At 37.5% G+C, this 13,318-nt stretch overlaps 1 protein-coding gene across 4 annotated transcripts in view; it reads right to left on the bottom strand.

The window, feature by feature from the left end:
* The window catches only part of SLC12A2 (solute carrier family 12 member 2), a 65,922-nt gene that overhangs the window by 14,421 nt on the left and 38,183 nt on the right, over positions 1-13,318 (bottom strand). For all 4 annotated transcript variants that reach the window (XM_069776080.1, XM_069776079.1, XM_069776082.1 and 1 more), the window contains exons 11-17: positions 11,713-11,820; positions 10,610-10,733; positions 9,085-9,186; positions 7,731-7,886; positions 6,543-6,642; positions 2,292-2,403; positions 67-207 (exon numbers count right to left, since the gene is read on the bottom strand). In XM_069776080.1, the coding sequence (XP_069632181.1) occupies positions 67-207; positions 2,292-2,403; positions 6,543-6,642; positions 7,731-7,886; positions 9,085-9,186; positions 10,610-10,733; positions 11,713-11,820 (843 nt within the window). The remainder of the gene's footprint in view (positions 1-66; positions 208-2,291; positions 2,404-6,542; positions 6,643-7,730; positions 7,887-9,084; positions 9,187-10,609; positions 10,734-11,712; positions 11,821-13,318) is intronic.

Below are 13,318 nucleotides of genomic sequence, written 5' to 3' on the forward strand. Positions count from 1 at the left end.
CACTTCCAATTTTGATGTTCACCTTCACCACTTCCATTAAAAAAAAAAAGTTTGAGAGAAGTGTACCTGCATTAAGTATTGTCCTCCATCCCTCAAGTCCTCTGCATGCACTGGCGCATAGAAAGCCTTCATCTTGTTTTTAATTAGCCATCGCTGATATTTAGCCAAATCAGTTGACAGTTCCTTCATGGCTTGCCTCCGAGGACCCTTTCAAAATAAGAAAATAAAAAGAGAGGGAACAAGAATTAGGAGTAGCAATACAATACTCCCCCTTTTTTTTTTATTTCACTGCTAGAATCCAATTCATACTTGAAGAACCTCAAAACATGCTTCCACACTGTAAAAAAAACCCAAACATAACACCAAAATACCAGGCATTATCAGAAGCAAAGAGTGGACCAGATTCTCATTTTTAGGAAGAGGGTTGCTTCAAGCTTTAGCAATCTTGTTCCTGCAGAGCACAACCCACTTCCCTGGCAGGTGGCACAAGCTCGTCCTCCAAATCATAAAATAGTTTTGAAACGGCTTTGTAATGAAACATACACAGATATAGAATGACTTAATATTAGGCTTTATGGGAATATTTGTTTCAAGCTGTACAAGTGTGTCTCTCTGTGTACATAATCCTAATCAGAAAGCCTTTGTCACAGTAGCATCACTTCTGCAGTTTTATGTTGCAGTCAAAGTCATCTCCTCTTTAAACACTTTCTTTTTTATTACTTCCACCAGGACGAATCATTGTGTTCCTCCTAGACATCAAAATGCAGAATACAGGATGAGGTATAATCAAAAACACAGTAGCCCAGTTTTCGCAAAAGGATACAGTTTGCAAAAGGATACAGACACTGACCAAATGGTCAGAGTTAGTGAAGAATAAAGTAGTGTCATCCATCTTGCAGGAAAGCAATTTTAAATAGATAGGACATGCTCCCAGAAAATCTCTCTTCAGAATTGCTTTTTCTACAAGAAGGATGACACTATGTTATTCTTTAAAGTACACCCCTACTTCTGAAAGACAGTAATTCCATCTGTGATATCTTACCTCTAGTATTACTCAGTTTCTGTCCTTCGCACTCACTGCAATTTTAAGTTCGCATAGATAGGAATTAAAAGAATTAAATTTTCTGAAGACAAAACTGGCTACTATTTGCTTAGCAGAACATATGTTCTGTGGATTGCATTAACTTGATTCGCTCTTATCTGTTCATTAGATCAGAAGCAAGTCTTATTTAATAAGTGCGGTAAATTGAAACATATTTAAGAGTAATCCATCTTTGTATTTAAAGTTACACTTGCTTAAATGTTCTTAGTGATGTGACAGAAAAAGTTTGGCCTTAGGATATGAAGCTAAAGTACACAATCCCAATATGCTAAAACATATTTACCAAAGTTTATCAGAGATGCACAAGTTCTGGTAAACATCATAGTATGACAGCCACCTTGTATCACAGTTGAAAAGCGTGATTTTGAAGAACAGTTGCTTCAAGCTTGCTTCCTTCTGCCCACCCCAAAACCTCTACAGGTCTGCCACAGAGGATAGTATTTTTTTATTTTTTTTAAAGTAGTAAGAACTGCTGAAACTATGTCCTTGCAGAATAACCCTCATAGACCCCCAGCACCTCATACCCCGACAAAAAACTTGGAAAGGTAGTGAAATACTAGGGGCTGGGCAGAAAGGGAACAGGAAAGGAAATACCTGCTCACATTACTGTTACAGCTACCACTGAAAAGAATCTGATAACTGAAGGAATAAAAAACTGCCTGAAAGATCTAAGAGCAATTTTTAACTATTGGCTAAATTGATACTGAATTTACTGCTCAAGAAGGCTTATTTTAGACCAGGCTTTGTAAGAAATACACGCAGGAATACATCTCCCTGAAACAGTAACATTGAGAGGAAATCTAGCTGTGTACTGTGCCTCATTTTGATCAACTGCTCTGTCCAAAGCATGAGGGAGTACACAAAACTGCATGACACAAGGATACAAAGAGACCCAGGCTGTAATCCAAAGTTCACTTTACTCCTACAAAGATTCCTCAGCATTTAAGCATCAAATGATCAAAGGTACTAATTTTTCAAAGTTTCCCGTGTAGCATACCAAGCTGGAATATTGATGACCCATACAGGAATGGATCCTACCAGTAAATGTCTTTTTGCACTTCTCAATGTCTAATGATGCTTTCATTTAAAAAAATAAAACCAAACAAACACCACCCCCACACACAAACAAGAAGAGGTTAAAAAAAAAAAAACCAACAAACAAGGTAACTTTAAAGTAAAGCACACTTACCATATGTACATGGCCACAGATCATCAAGCCCACATTCTTAGTGAAAGCATGGACAAGGTGAAGCAAAGCTGGACGTGCATTTGGAGCACCTGTCATAATTAAGCACTGAGGTCTAGAATAGTGAGTAGATGAGGAGAAAGAGAAGGTTGGAATTCATTTCATCTGGAGTTGAGGATTTTTTTTTATTAACAGAGAGAAGTTTCTTCCAAATATTGGCCATAAGAACATAATCCTCACTGGTGAGGTAGTAACCCCATTTACTTTTACAAGACTATGTTAAAGTAAGTAAAGATCAATTTTTCCACAACTGTCAGCAGACCAAGGATTAATTGGTTCCAAATTTAGTAATCCCACTTGTCCTAAAAATTTACACATTTAAAAAGATTAGAAATAGATTTTAGACATGGCTAGGTCAGAGGGATTAATTTCTTCACCCATTTGTAAATCACTTCCCTTTGCATTTTGTACCTTAGATTCTTCTGTGCCCAACAGAAAAACTGGAATCATACACTTTTTTAAAAATTACTATCATTCAGAAGGCAGAGCCAAACAACTGCAAATAACTTATTCCAGACAACTTTCTACGCAATTTTAAAAGATGAAGCATCCAGACTTCAGTACTCATTTCAGGAGATAATTTTTCATATCATAAGGGTCACCTAAAGTCATCTGTCTCTATAGCAGCTCCAGTTCATTTTCCATACTAGAATCATATAATAAAATCATAGAATCATTTAGGTTGGAAAAGACCTTTAAGATCATCAAGCCCAACTGTAAACCTATCACTGCCAAGTCCACCACTAAACAATGTCCCCAGGGGCCACATCTACATGTCTTTTAAATACCTCCAGGGACTGTGACTCAACCACTTCCCTGGGCAGCCTGTTACCATGCCTGACAACCCTTTCAGTAAAGAAGTTTTTCCTAGTATCTAATCTAAACCTCCCCCAGTGCAACTTAAGATGGTGATCATAAAGGGTGGATATGCTGTGCTGGAAACTAGGGAATTTGTACTTGCTTTGAAATTTGTGTTAGTCTAGCAAAAAAGGGTTTTGTACCCTTCGTGTTCACCCTTGTGAATTGTGTACCAATTCATAACACACCCTTTTAGGTAATACCTTGATTAAAAAGAATCTTAACTATACATCATGTAGGCTAAAGCCCATTTGGTATAAAATCCATGAAATAGAAATATGATACCGCATATTACGCATTTATTATCACAATCATGTATTGTATCATGGGGAATATTTCAGCTTTTCATCTTTGGCATGGATTGTTGTGGATTTAGAAAACTCCGTGAGACAGAGGAAAGCAAAAGAGATAACTTTTATGGTAAACCCAGATAGAATCATAGAATCATTTAGGTTGGAAAAGACCTTCAAGATCATCGAGTCCAACCATCAACCACGCCCACTAAACCAGGTCATGAAGTGCCTTGTCTACACGCTTTTTGAATACCTCCAGAGATGGTGACTCAACCACTTCCCTGGGCAGCCTGTTCCAATACCTGACAACCCTTTCAGTAAAGAAATTTTTCCTAATATCCCACCTAAACCTCCCCTGCTGCAACTTGAGGCCATTTCCTCTTGTCCTATCGCCAGCCACCTGACAGAAGAGACCAGCACCCACCTCACTACAACCCCCTTTCAGGTAGTTGTAGAGAGCGATGAGGTCTCCCCTCAGCCTCCTCTTCTCCAGACTAAACAGCCCCAGCTCCCTCAGCCGCTCCTCATAAGACTTGTGCTCCAGGCCCCTCACCAACTTGGTTGCCCTCCTCTGGACAAATTCCAGCACCTCAATGTCTTTCCTGTAGTGGGGGGCCCAAAACTGAACACAGCATTTGAGGTGCGGCCTCACCAGTGCTCAGTACAGGGGAACAACCACCTCCCTGCTCCTGCTGGCCACACTATTTCTGATACAAGCCAGGATGCCGTTGGCCTCCTTGGCCACCTGGACACATTGCTGGCTCATATTCAGCCGGCTGTCAACCAGCGCCCCCAGGTCTTTTTCCGCTGGGCAGCTTTCCAGCCACTCTTCCCCAAGCCTGCAGCGTTTCAGGGGACTGTTGTGACCCAAGTGCAAGACCCAGCACTTGGCCTTGTTGAACCTCATACAGCTGGCCTCGGTCCATCGATCCAGCCTGTCCAGATCCCTCTGTGGAGCCTTCCTACTCTCATGCAGATCAACACTCCCACCCAACTTAGTGTCATCTGCAAACTTATATTATAAATAAATAAATATTAAATTGCTGTGGTCTAGAATGTATCTCTAGAAATCAAAACATTTTTTGCCATAGGTTAGAAACCAGTATCAGGCCAAAAATAGTTCTCCAAAAGCCACTGTGCTTAAAACTGGCTTACATTAAGATCTGTATCTCCTTAGGATAACAATTAAAGTTTAAAACTCAGAAAGCTATATACATACATTCTAATCAGCAGAGCATTTATTTACCGTATCAGCACAAGCAGAAAGTTACATACACTTGATAAGAATTTTCCTATAAAGCTTGTTTCTACATTGGAGTTTGCAACCCAAAATAGACTCACCGCAGACACAAGCGAGGTTGCAACACTAATCACAGTTAGGTATTGCAAATTATTTAATGCCAGCCTTTAGATTTGCATTAAGGAAAGTTTGAAAATTGCTGCTCTTGATACCTAAGCAACAAGCAAGTTTCTGAATATAGGCTGTTTTTTGCTGTTTACAACACAGCTTGATGTAATAGGTAATAAAATGTTTGTAAATAAATCAGGGATTTTTAATGTCACTTTAGGACTTACAACTTCAGAAAGAAGAGCTGTTTCATAATTAAACTTCAAGTTTTCTGGTTTATACCTACAACAGCCAACTCTTTTCAGTTTCAAAGTCGAAAGCCCATTAATACTCATATTAATACATTTGTGATTTAGTTTTACTGTCACATTTTTTGAGGTTGTGCTGGTACCTATAATGACTGGTTGGCACACATAATTTCAACTGTCTGTATGTATGCAACACAGACATTTTAAGTACCTATCCTGTACTTATTCAAGAAAATTTAGTCACTTCCAAGAGAGGCTAGGGGTCAGAATTGGAGTATTTTCCCAACTGACAGGAAATACCATAGATCTTTTCTTTGAAAAATTGTGTTGCTGCCAGGTTCTACATTCCGGACTTAACCTCAGAGAATGGCATCTGTATCAAGAATCTCTCCCTGAACTCACTCCGTATTAAATTCTGTGCTAAGCACTCAAAGTCTCCCTTCGTACACAACAGAAGATTCTAGTAGCTAGATTTTCCTGCTAATACACCGAGCACAACAGAATAATACTCTTCTTACAGCTGCAAGGGATGATAGAGATTTGCTAGACTAAGTGTCAACACTATAAGTGCTGTGCTGGGCATAGGCAGCATGTAGGAGGTAACTGCTCTATCTGAAAAGAGACAGGTCAACAGAACCCCCATCCTTGGAAATACTCAAAACTTGACTGGATATGGCCCTGAGCAATCCGATGTAACGTCAAAGTTGGATATAACTTTGCAGCCAGATTTGTGGTGAGTCCGTTGAGTCAGGGATTGGTCAAGACCACATAGTGAAGTCATGTTCAATCTATGATTCTGTTTATTTGGAGGAATTAGTTTAAGTCATTACTTTTTGGTAAAATTTTTTGAAGCATCCTTCTTCTACAATAGCTTATTCCAGAAAAGTGGCATAAATACTACAGGATAGATAACTGCCTCCTTGAGTAGGACCTTCCTGGGTAGCCATGATGGCAGACAACAAATCAGTTCTCTTCTTCAGTTGTGTGAAAAACACTCATGTAGCCTGTTTGCAATTACTGAAGTGCAACAGAAGAATATATCTAATGTGAGGTGTTGAGGATAACATCCACAGTATACACATTGTGGGGATTTTAGGTTAGATCAGTTTTATCCCAAGCATGTGGACTGAATGCTCATTAGCAGTTTGAGGCATACCTTCCAATTCAGTTTCATCAGAGGAATGCAATTCACAGTTCATGATGCAAACCATGAGGCATATAACAATAAGGAGGCATCATCGATAGACTTGCTTCTAAAGTGCACTCAATCAGAAATAAAATGCTAATATAAGTATGTCCAGAGGATGTCCATGGTGGTGCAATTCAAAGTTGTTATAACCCACAGGAGATGAAGAGGCATTTACGGAAACGATGATAGCAAACATCATGACAGTACCCTACTGAATACATAGAAGTAATTTCCTGTGTCTTTAATATTAACTGTTACCTGAAGTTTTTCACATGATCTTCCACTCCTGAGAGCCGAATAGAATGCTGCAGTGCATTCAAGTAAGTCAAAGCTTGCGTTGAGGATCCCCAGTTCACATCTGTTGGAAGATTTGGAGTTCCAGCATTTTATTTAAAGCTGTTCATTGTAAAACTACGTGATCACAAAATCAATGTTGAATACCAACTGAAAACATAGAATATTTAAGCTACATTCTACACAATGCTAGTCAACAAGCCCTAGAGCTAAACAGGCAATTCTATTTAAAGATAACATTTCTGTATAAGTTTTAGCAAACAAGTTAGATTTCAATATTTTACAATTATAGGAAGAAAGAATTGAGGGTTTTTTCCCAACATTTCAAAGATTGTGACAACTTCAGAGTCAAAAAAATAACGCTTCAGGAAAAAATGTCATGCTTAGTTATTTTATATCACAACAAAGGAAAAAGTAATCTCAAAACATTGGCTAAACAAAGTTAAATACTTTCAGTGAAAAACTGCTAGATTAAGCAGTTCCTTTTAGATTATTATTTTTATAAGGAAGTGAAAGGAAAGATCCCAGTATCCTCTCTATTTGTTCCCATATATACACCTTTTGATAGCTACAACGAATTTATCATCCAAGTACTTCATAATCTTCATAGCCCAGGATGTAGGGCTTTCCTTATTTTCAACTTCAGGAACACTTTTTGGTTCAGTTCTGCTCCGTCTTGCATACATGATCATAGAGTGCTCTTAGAAGAAGAAAGAATGTGTATAAATTGTTGTTTATATCTATCGGAATGGTTTATTGAAAAAAAAACCCACCACTCAAATCCCTTTTCAATTTGGAAAGGTAAGGGAGCATCCTCTTTCACTTCCTATCAAGACATAACATGCTTTCCTAGTGCCTTTGTTGTTGCAACCCAAGCTCTTTCCATATGCACCTTTTCCTCCAATTTTCATTCAAATATTCATGTCTAAGGACAAGGCATGCACCTTGATAATTTGGGAGGAGAACGAACAACAGTAGTGACTATACAGGCATAATTACATTTCAATACAACTAAAAAGCCTGAAACAGAAGTTTGAACTAGTTGGCCAAATGGAAATAAGTTCTCTTTTTTTTCCCTAAAGGCCATCACTTTTTCCCTTCTTCTACATCCCTCTTCCCCAAACCGCAACCAAAAGAAGCCACTATACATACCTGGTTTCTTGTAAGTGACATAAATGTAGAGTCCAAGGACTATGACATATGTTAAAAGTGCTGCCCACCAATTAATGACAAACATCACAATGCAGCATAGAATAGCTCCAACAAGAGAAATCCACATATTGTAGTATTTGAAAGCAGGGCGCCAACCTAGTCAAAATATAATTTGGAGGATAGAAAAGAGGAGGGAATTAATTTAATCACTACTCCAAGAGAAGGAAGGTGCTATTCCTCTTTTCCTTCCCTAGTGTTCTGCATTACATTTCATGTGAATGTGTGACGGTTTCAGTAATGTACAAAATAAAGACTTTGGCACATTTATGATTTCAATTTTCTAACACCTTTCAAATTAATTTGCATCTTTCTTACATAGATATATAGACATTCCTAATTTTGCCCTTTGTAAGTGTTATCTCAAAAGGAAAGTTTGAAGATGCTCGCACCAGTATGTCTATCAGGCTACAGGAGCCTTTGGCAATAGCTTGCCTGAAAACTGGGTTTTGCTTTTAAAGGTAGTGCAACACGAATCATCAGCTCATGACTTGCTATCTCACATAGTACTAACTGTTTCTAGTTGTGTATTTTTACTATTTTCACATGGCCAGAAATTTCCACCACATGAAAAGGGCAGGTATACCCAAGTAGAACTTGAACATGTCAAAATACTGGACTGTCACTGTTTTACATCCTTATTTGTCACAAGTTTATCCAAAATCAGGTAAATACACATGCATACCCCCACTAACACACCCAAGATTAACAAGTGTATGAGACCTAGCACTGTTGCGTAAACAAGAGTTATGCAAATGCTCTGGCAAAATAATGGTAGCTACTTGTTCAGCAACTTAAGAAGCTTTTAAGGGCATTATTTCAGTACAAATGCACAGTGGACTGGCTATGATACACATCTGTTCTGCAGGTATTGGGTTTTGGCTTATTCCTATAATCTAACCACCTGCAATTCCAGTTTCCTCTGGACTGGAAGATGAAACATATCAACAGAGAAATCCAAAGAAGACAAAAGGGTGGTTCTTGAATGCCAGATACTGAATTAGCGGGAAAGCTTTCTTCAAGAGTTTCTGAATAAACACTGAATTATCTAATGTTCCCTCAGCAAAGATGACAAAATTAGTAGCTCCCAAGCTCTACTGGATCACTCAGTCCTCAAAATTTCAAAAGACCCAAGTACACACCATATTATGCTTGTAATTCAGATGCACCAAGAGATTCAAATAGATACTTATTAACTAAAATAAACTAAACATTCATTATATTAATACCTTCTAAACTGTATTTATGCATAAAGAAATTGCAGGCTGAACTCTCACCCCCAAAATGTACTTCCTACCTGGAGATTTTGCAAGAGAAGCATGGAATACAGAGAAGTTAATCAAGGCATATGAGGCCAAGAAGAAGTTAGAAATAATTGGAGCAATGACATTCAGTTCAGCTGTAAAACAAAAAACAAAGGATACTGTTATGCAAGATATCATCCAATGGCTTTGTAGATCCAGAGTAAAAAAATCTGCTACAGACAACCTTATTTTCTCATGTACTCTAGGGAGAAGCAGTTTGTCCTTTCTGTTCAACAGACAGAGCTATTATCTTAATGGTGTCTTACTTACTAAGTTATCTCCTAATAGTCAGGAAGTATAACTTTCAGTTTTAAAAATATAAACATTTTTCCATACTACCAAGTGTTCCAGGACTGCCACTTTTGAAGCACTACATACTTTTTCAGAATAATTCATTGAGAAAATTTCTTTCCCACCATGACATGATAAAACAGGGCACCAACACACTGGGTTCTGAAGAATGTCAGATACAGTAGACAGAGCATTAATTAATCTGCAGTACGTCTCTAGCTCAATTCTCAAACAGCAAAGAACAAGATACTAATAAGTTTAACACACAATCAACTATGGTGAATGGCAATAGCAGACAAAGTTAGTGTGAGCAATGTGACAAACATGTTCATCTGCCTGCATTTTAAATGAAAAGCTGCATCAATAGTACTAGTATAGTGCATTATTACAGACCAATACCATCACAACAGTGATGAGTACACCCTCTTTAGTTAAAGAGATGGAACAACCTGATGCTCTGCTTTCCTTGCAGCAGCATGGTAAAAAACATTTATATGTGTACTTTCACTGTCAAAAAAAAAGTGATCAAAATGCAGAATGTGCCATGTTAGCCTGCAAGTTTCTACTTGTATTCAAGCTTCCAATCAGCATGCTGCGGCAGGGACATCATGCGTACACTCGTGCCTTAAGCAGTCTTGGGGGATGGATGAAAAAGCAAACTGGGAAAAGAAGTTTAAAAGCACTGGTAGAAGACTCATGGATGGACGCAGCACAATTAGTTTGCCATATACACAGAACACATGCAATTCTACCTAGACTATCTTTAGCAACAGCATCAGCACTCATCTCTACAGCACTCATCTCTACTGTTTGTAACTTAACAAAAAACCATACTTTAAAAAGTATTGTTCATGCAAGTCTGCCATTTACTGAAGCTGTGTAATTATTAAAAACCTGAAATAAACTTTCATATTTACAACATATAACATACCTCTGCCTCAAGCAAAAGATGTATTTTTATTGATTGACAGTATCTATCTAAAGGCAGATACTTGCAGTTATTAAGAAAAGTGCAGTATTGCTACAGTTCAATGCAAATTTATTGCAGTTCTAGACAGAGTTGTATCTAGAAGATAGGAGAAAGTAACCCTCAAAATAAACAGATTTAGAATGCTGGCTTAGAATTAAGCTGCATATTAGACCTCTAGGACACTGTCATCGAGTCGTGATATAGGACAGACGTAAATGACAAAAGGATATTGAGAGTTATTGTAATTTTAAACTAACCAATTAGTATGAACCCAAGAGCAATTAAAAATGTTAGAATATATCCTCTCAGTGGTTCATTGTTCTTCCCATAGCCTTTAGCAAACATCTGAAATCCTGGATAAATGTTGTCCTTGCACAAAGCCTAAGAAAAAATAAAATTCAAGAGTCAGCATGCATTTTGTTCAAAATGTATCATTACAAATGCTTACTAATACTGTCTTCCACTGCATATTATCTTCCTGAAAGAAGGTTTATAGCCACCATGTACTAATTCTATTTTCAATTGTCTTTGCATCTTGACATTTTGCTTTTCCCATATTATATCCTTCAGTAATTTCCATCTATAAGAGCAAGCTTTGCTCTTCTGTAAGTAATTGACTATTTTACTTAACTGGTGTTCTTAGAATCACAAAGAGTCTTTCTTTAGAAACCATGTTTTCTCAGAAAGTGGAGTTTGCCCAATGTACGCACTATTTCTCTGAATCAATACTTGTGCTTGCATTCTGCAATAAAATCCCTTCTACATTTGACTCCCTACTGAACTTTTAGGAAAGAAGGTCATTAGAAGACACTAAAGTTTTACCCAATTAAAGAGAACTTGTAAGACAAAGAATGAGATTAAATGGTTAAAAAGAAGGTAAAGCAATACACATTCAGGAACACCAACAAAATCAATATAAATAATTTATGCAAGATTTGGTAATTTTGGTAATATATTCCCTGAGGATTAAGATTCCACAGCTACAGGTTCTACTTCATGCTGTCTCATTCTGTGATTACTTTGAGAAATGAACTGATCTGTTCTCTTTGTACATGCTCCATGGTCACTTACAACAAAAAATATCTAGGAGGAGTTTGTAGATTCCTATAATGTTAGTTACAACACAACTAGTTTCTAAACTAACCAGAAACACAAGAGATCCGGAACAAGTTATAGTCTAGCTACGTTTAGTAACAGTAACACAATTATTTTCTCATTCTAAGCAACAGGTAAACATTAGATCTTGTCAAATGGTATGAATCATGACGGCAGTAAGTCAAGAGTACCCTTCCAAAAATTCTGATTCAAAAATTCATTGAAATTATTCTTTAAAAGATTATGGGTTTCCTTCCATACTTACCTGGAAGATCTTAGGGGCACTCACAAGAGATGCTAATGCAGAAGACAGAGTGGCTGAAAAAATACCTGCAGAAATCAGTGGTGCAAATCCCGATACCATGCTCATCACCTGAAAACAAAACAGTTATTTTTTTAAAAGAATATGAAAAAGTATACTATACAAATGGATGGCAACATTAACTACACAAACAGAAAAATAAAATACTATGTACCCTCCACTTAAGAGCTGGTTGAATATCATGCATTCATGTTAATGAATGAACTAGGGATAACTCAGGGGATATAAATGGATCCTAATTTCAGAACAGAAAGTGGCTTTTCACACAACATATAGTCCAACCATGTAATTCTCAGGTCAAAACAATCAACGGCAAAAGTCTCCATGGGCTCATAAAAGGATTAGAAATATGTCAATGGAAGAAAAATACATTGGAATTTGTTACATATTTTGACTAGTCTACCACTGAGTAATATGGTCTCAGAAAGTCCAAGTGACAAAACAACTGAAATTGGGGAACATCTTAGGAAAGCTGATTGTCTTTCTCAACTTCTCCATCACTTTAAGTTAGGTTTGTTTCCCATTCAAAACCACAACGATAGGACCAACTTGCTTCCTGTCTCCCCAAGATCACATCCTAGGACATCTTTGTAACCCCAGTGAGTGAAATACAATATGCAATTCCTGGTAGACTGGATGACTAACAAAACAATAAATGCTCAGTACGCTAAGTGTAAAAGCACAATTTTGAGAGACATTTAAAAAAAAATAATCCCAAATTAGAATGAAAGCAGTTTCTGTCTAATTGCCATACAGCCTAAAGACCCTCTTCTACCATTCTACCGATTATTTCCACCCATAGCTGCATCCAGGTTTTCATGTGTCAAGTGAATTAAGATACAGAACTGTGTATTTTAAGAACAATCATGGTTTAATAGAGTACTTTTCTTTAAGAAACAAAAGCCTAGCTGCTTGAAGACAGCCAGTGTTTAAGAATTTGATACAGTCTTGAAAAAGCTGATGTTTTTAGTCAATGGACCAAACCCAGCACAGTGTCTTTCAAGCACCATGTGTCAGAATGACATTCTCCATCATTTGCACTGATTACTACTCGCCTCTTTCATCCTGGCAACCTCACTGAGAGTATCAGGAAAGGGACTGAACAAAGGCAAGAAAGATCATGCAGAAGTGTCCAGCTTTTAAGTTACTGTCACATGAAGTTGTAAAATTTAGATGTCTAAAGCAATCCTACTAGGTAGGACACGCTCTCAGAAACAATATACAGACTGATGAAGTTTTAGTCATATTTCTAGGGCTAAACAAATGATAAAATTTAGTGTTTTTCTCCAGATCAGACTGACAAAGACTGCTGGGTCTCTCGGTCAACTGAATCTCTATGCTACATCATGTTTCATTCGTCAGTTCAAGGCATGCCTTGCCTAAAGAGAGAAATTAAATAATTGCAGGTGCTTAAGATGAGAGTGAAGTAGCTGTCATAGTAGTGTAACGAACGGAGAGAATCTCCTGAAGCATATTTGTAGTTCACAAGAAAAAAAGGCAGGACAGGCCTTTCTTTATTCAAAGATGAGTAAAACTAATGACACATACA

Source organism: Haliaeetus albicilla, chromosome Z (assembly GCF_947461875.1).
Source record: "Haliaeetus albicilla chromosome Z, bHalAlb1.1, whole genome shotgun sequence".
In the NCBI taxonomy this organism is placed as follows: domain Eukaryota; kingdom Metazoa; phylum Chordata; class Aves; order Accipitriformes; family Accipitridae; genus Haliaeetus; species Haliaeetus albicilla.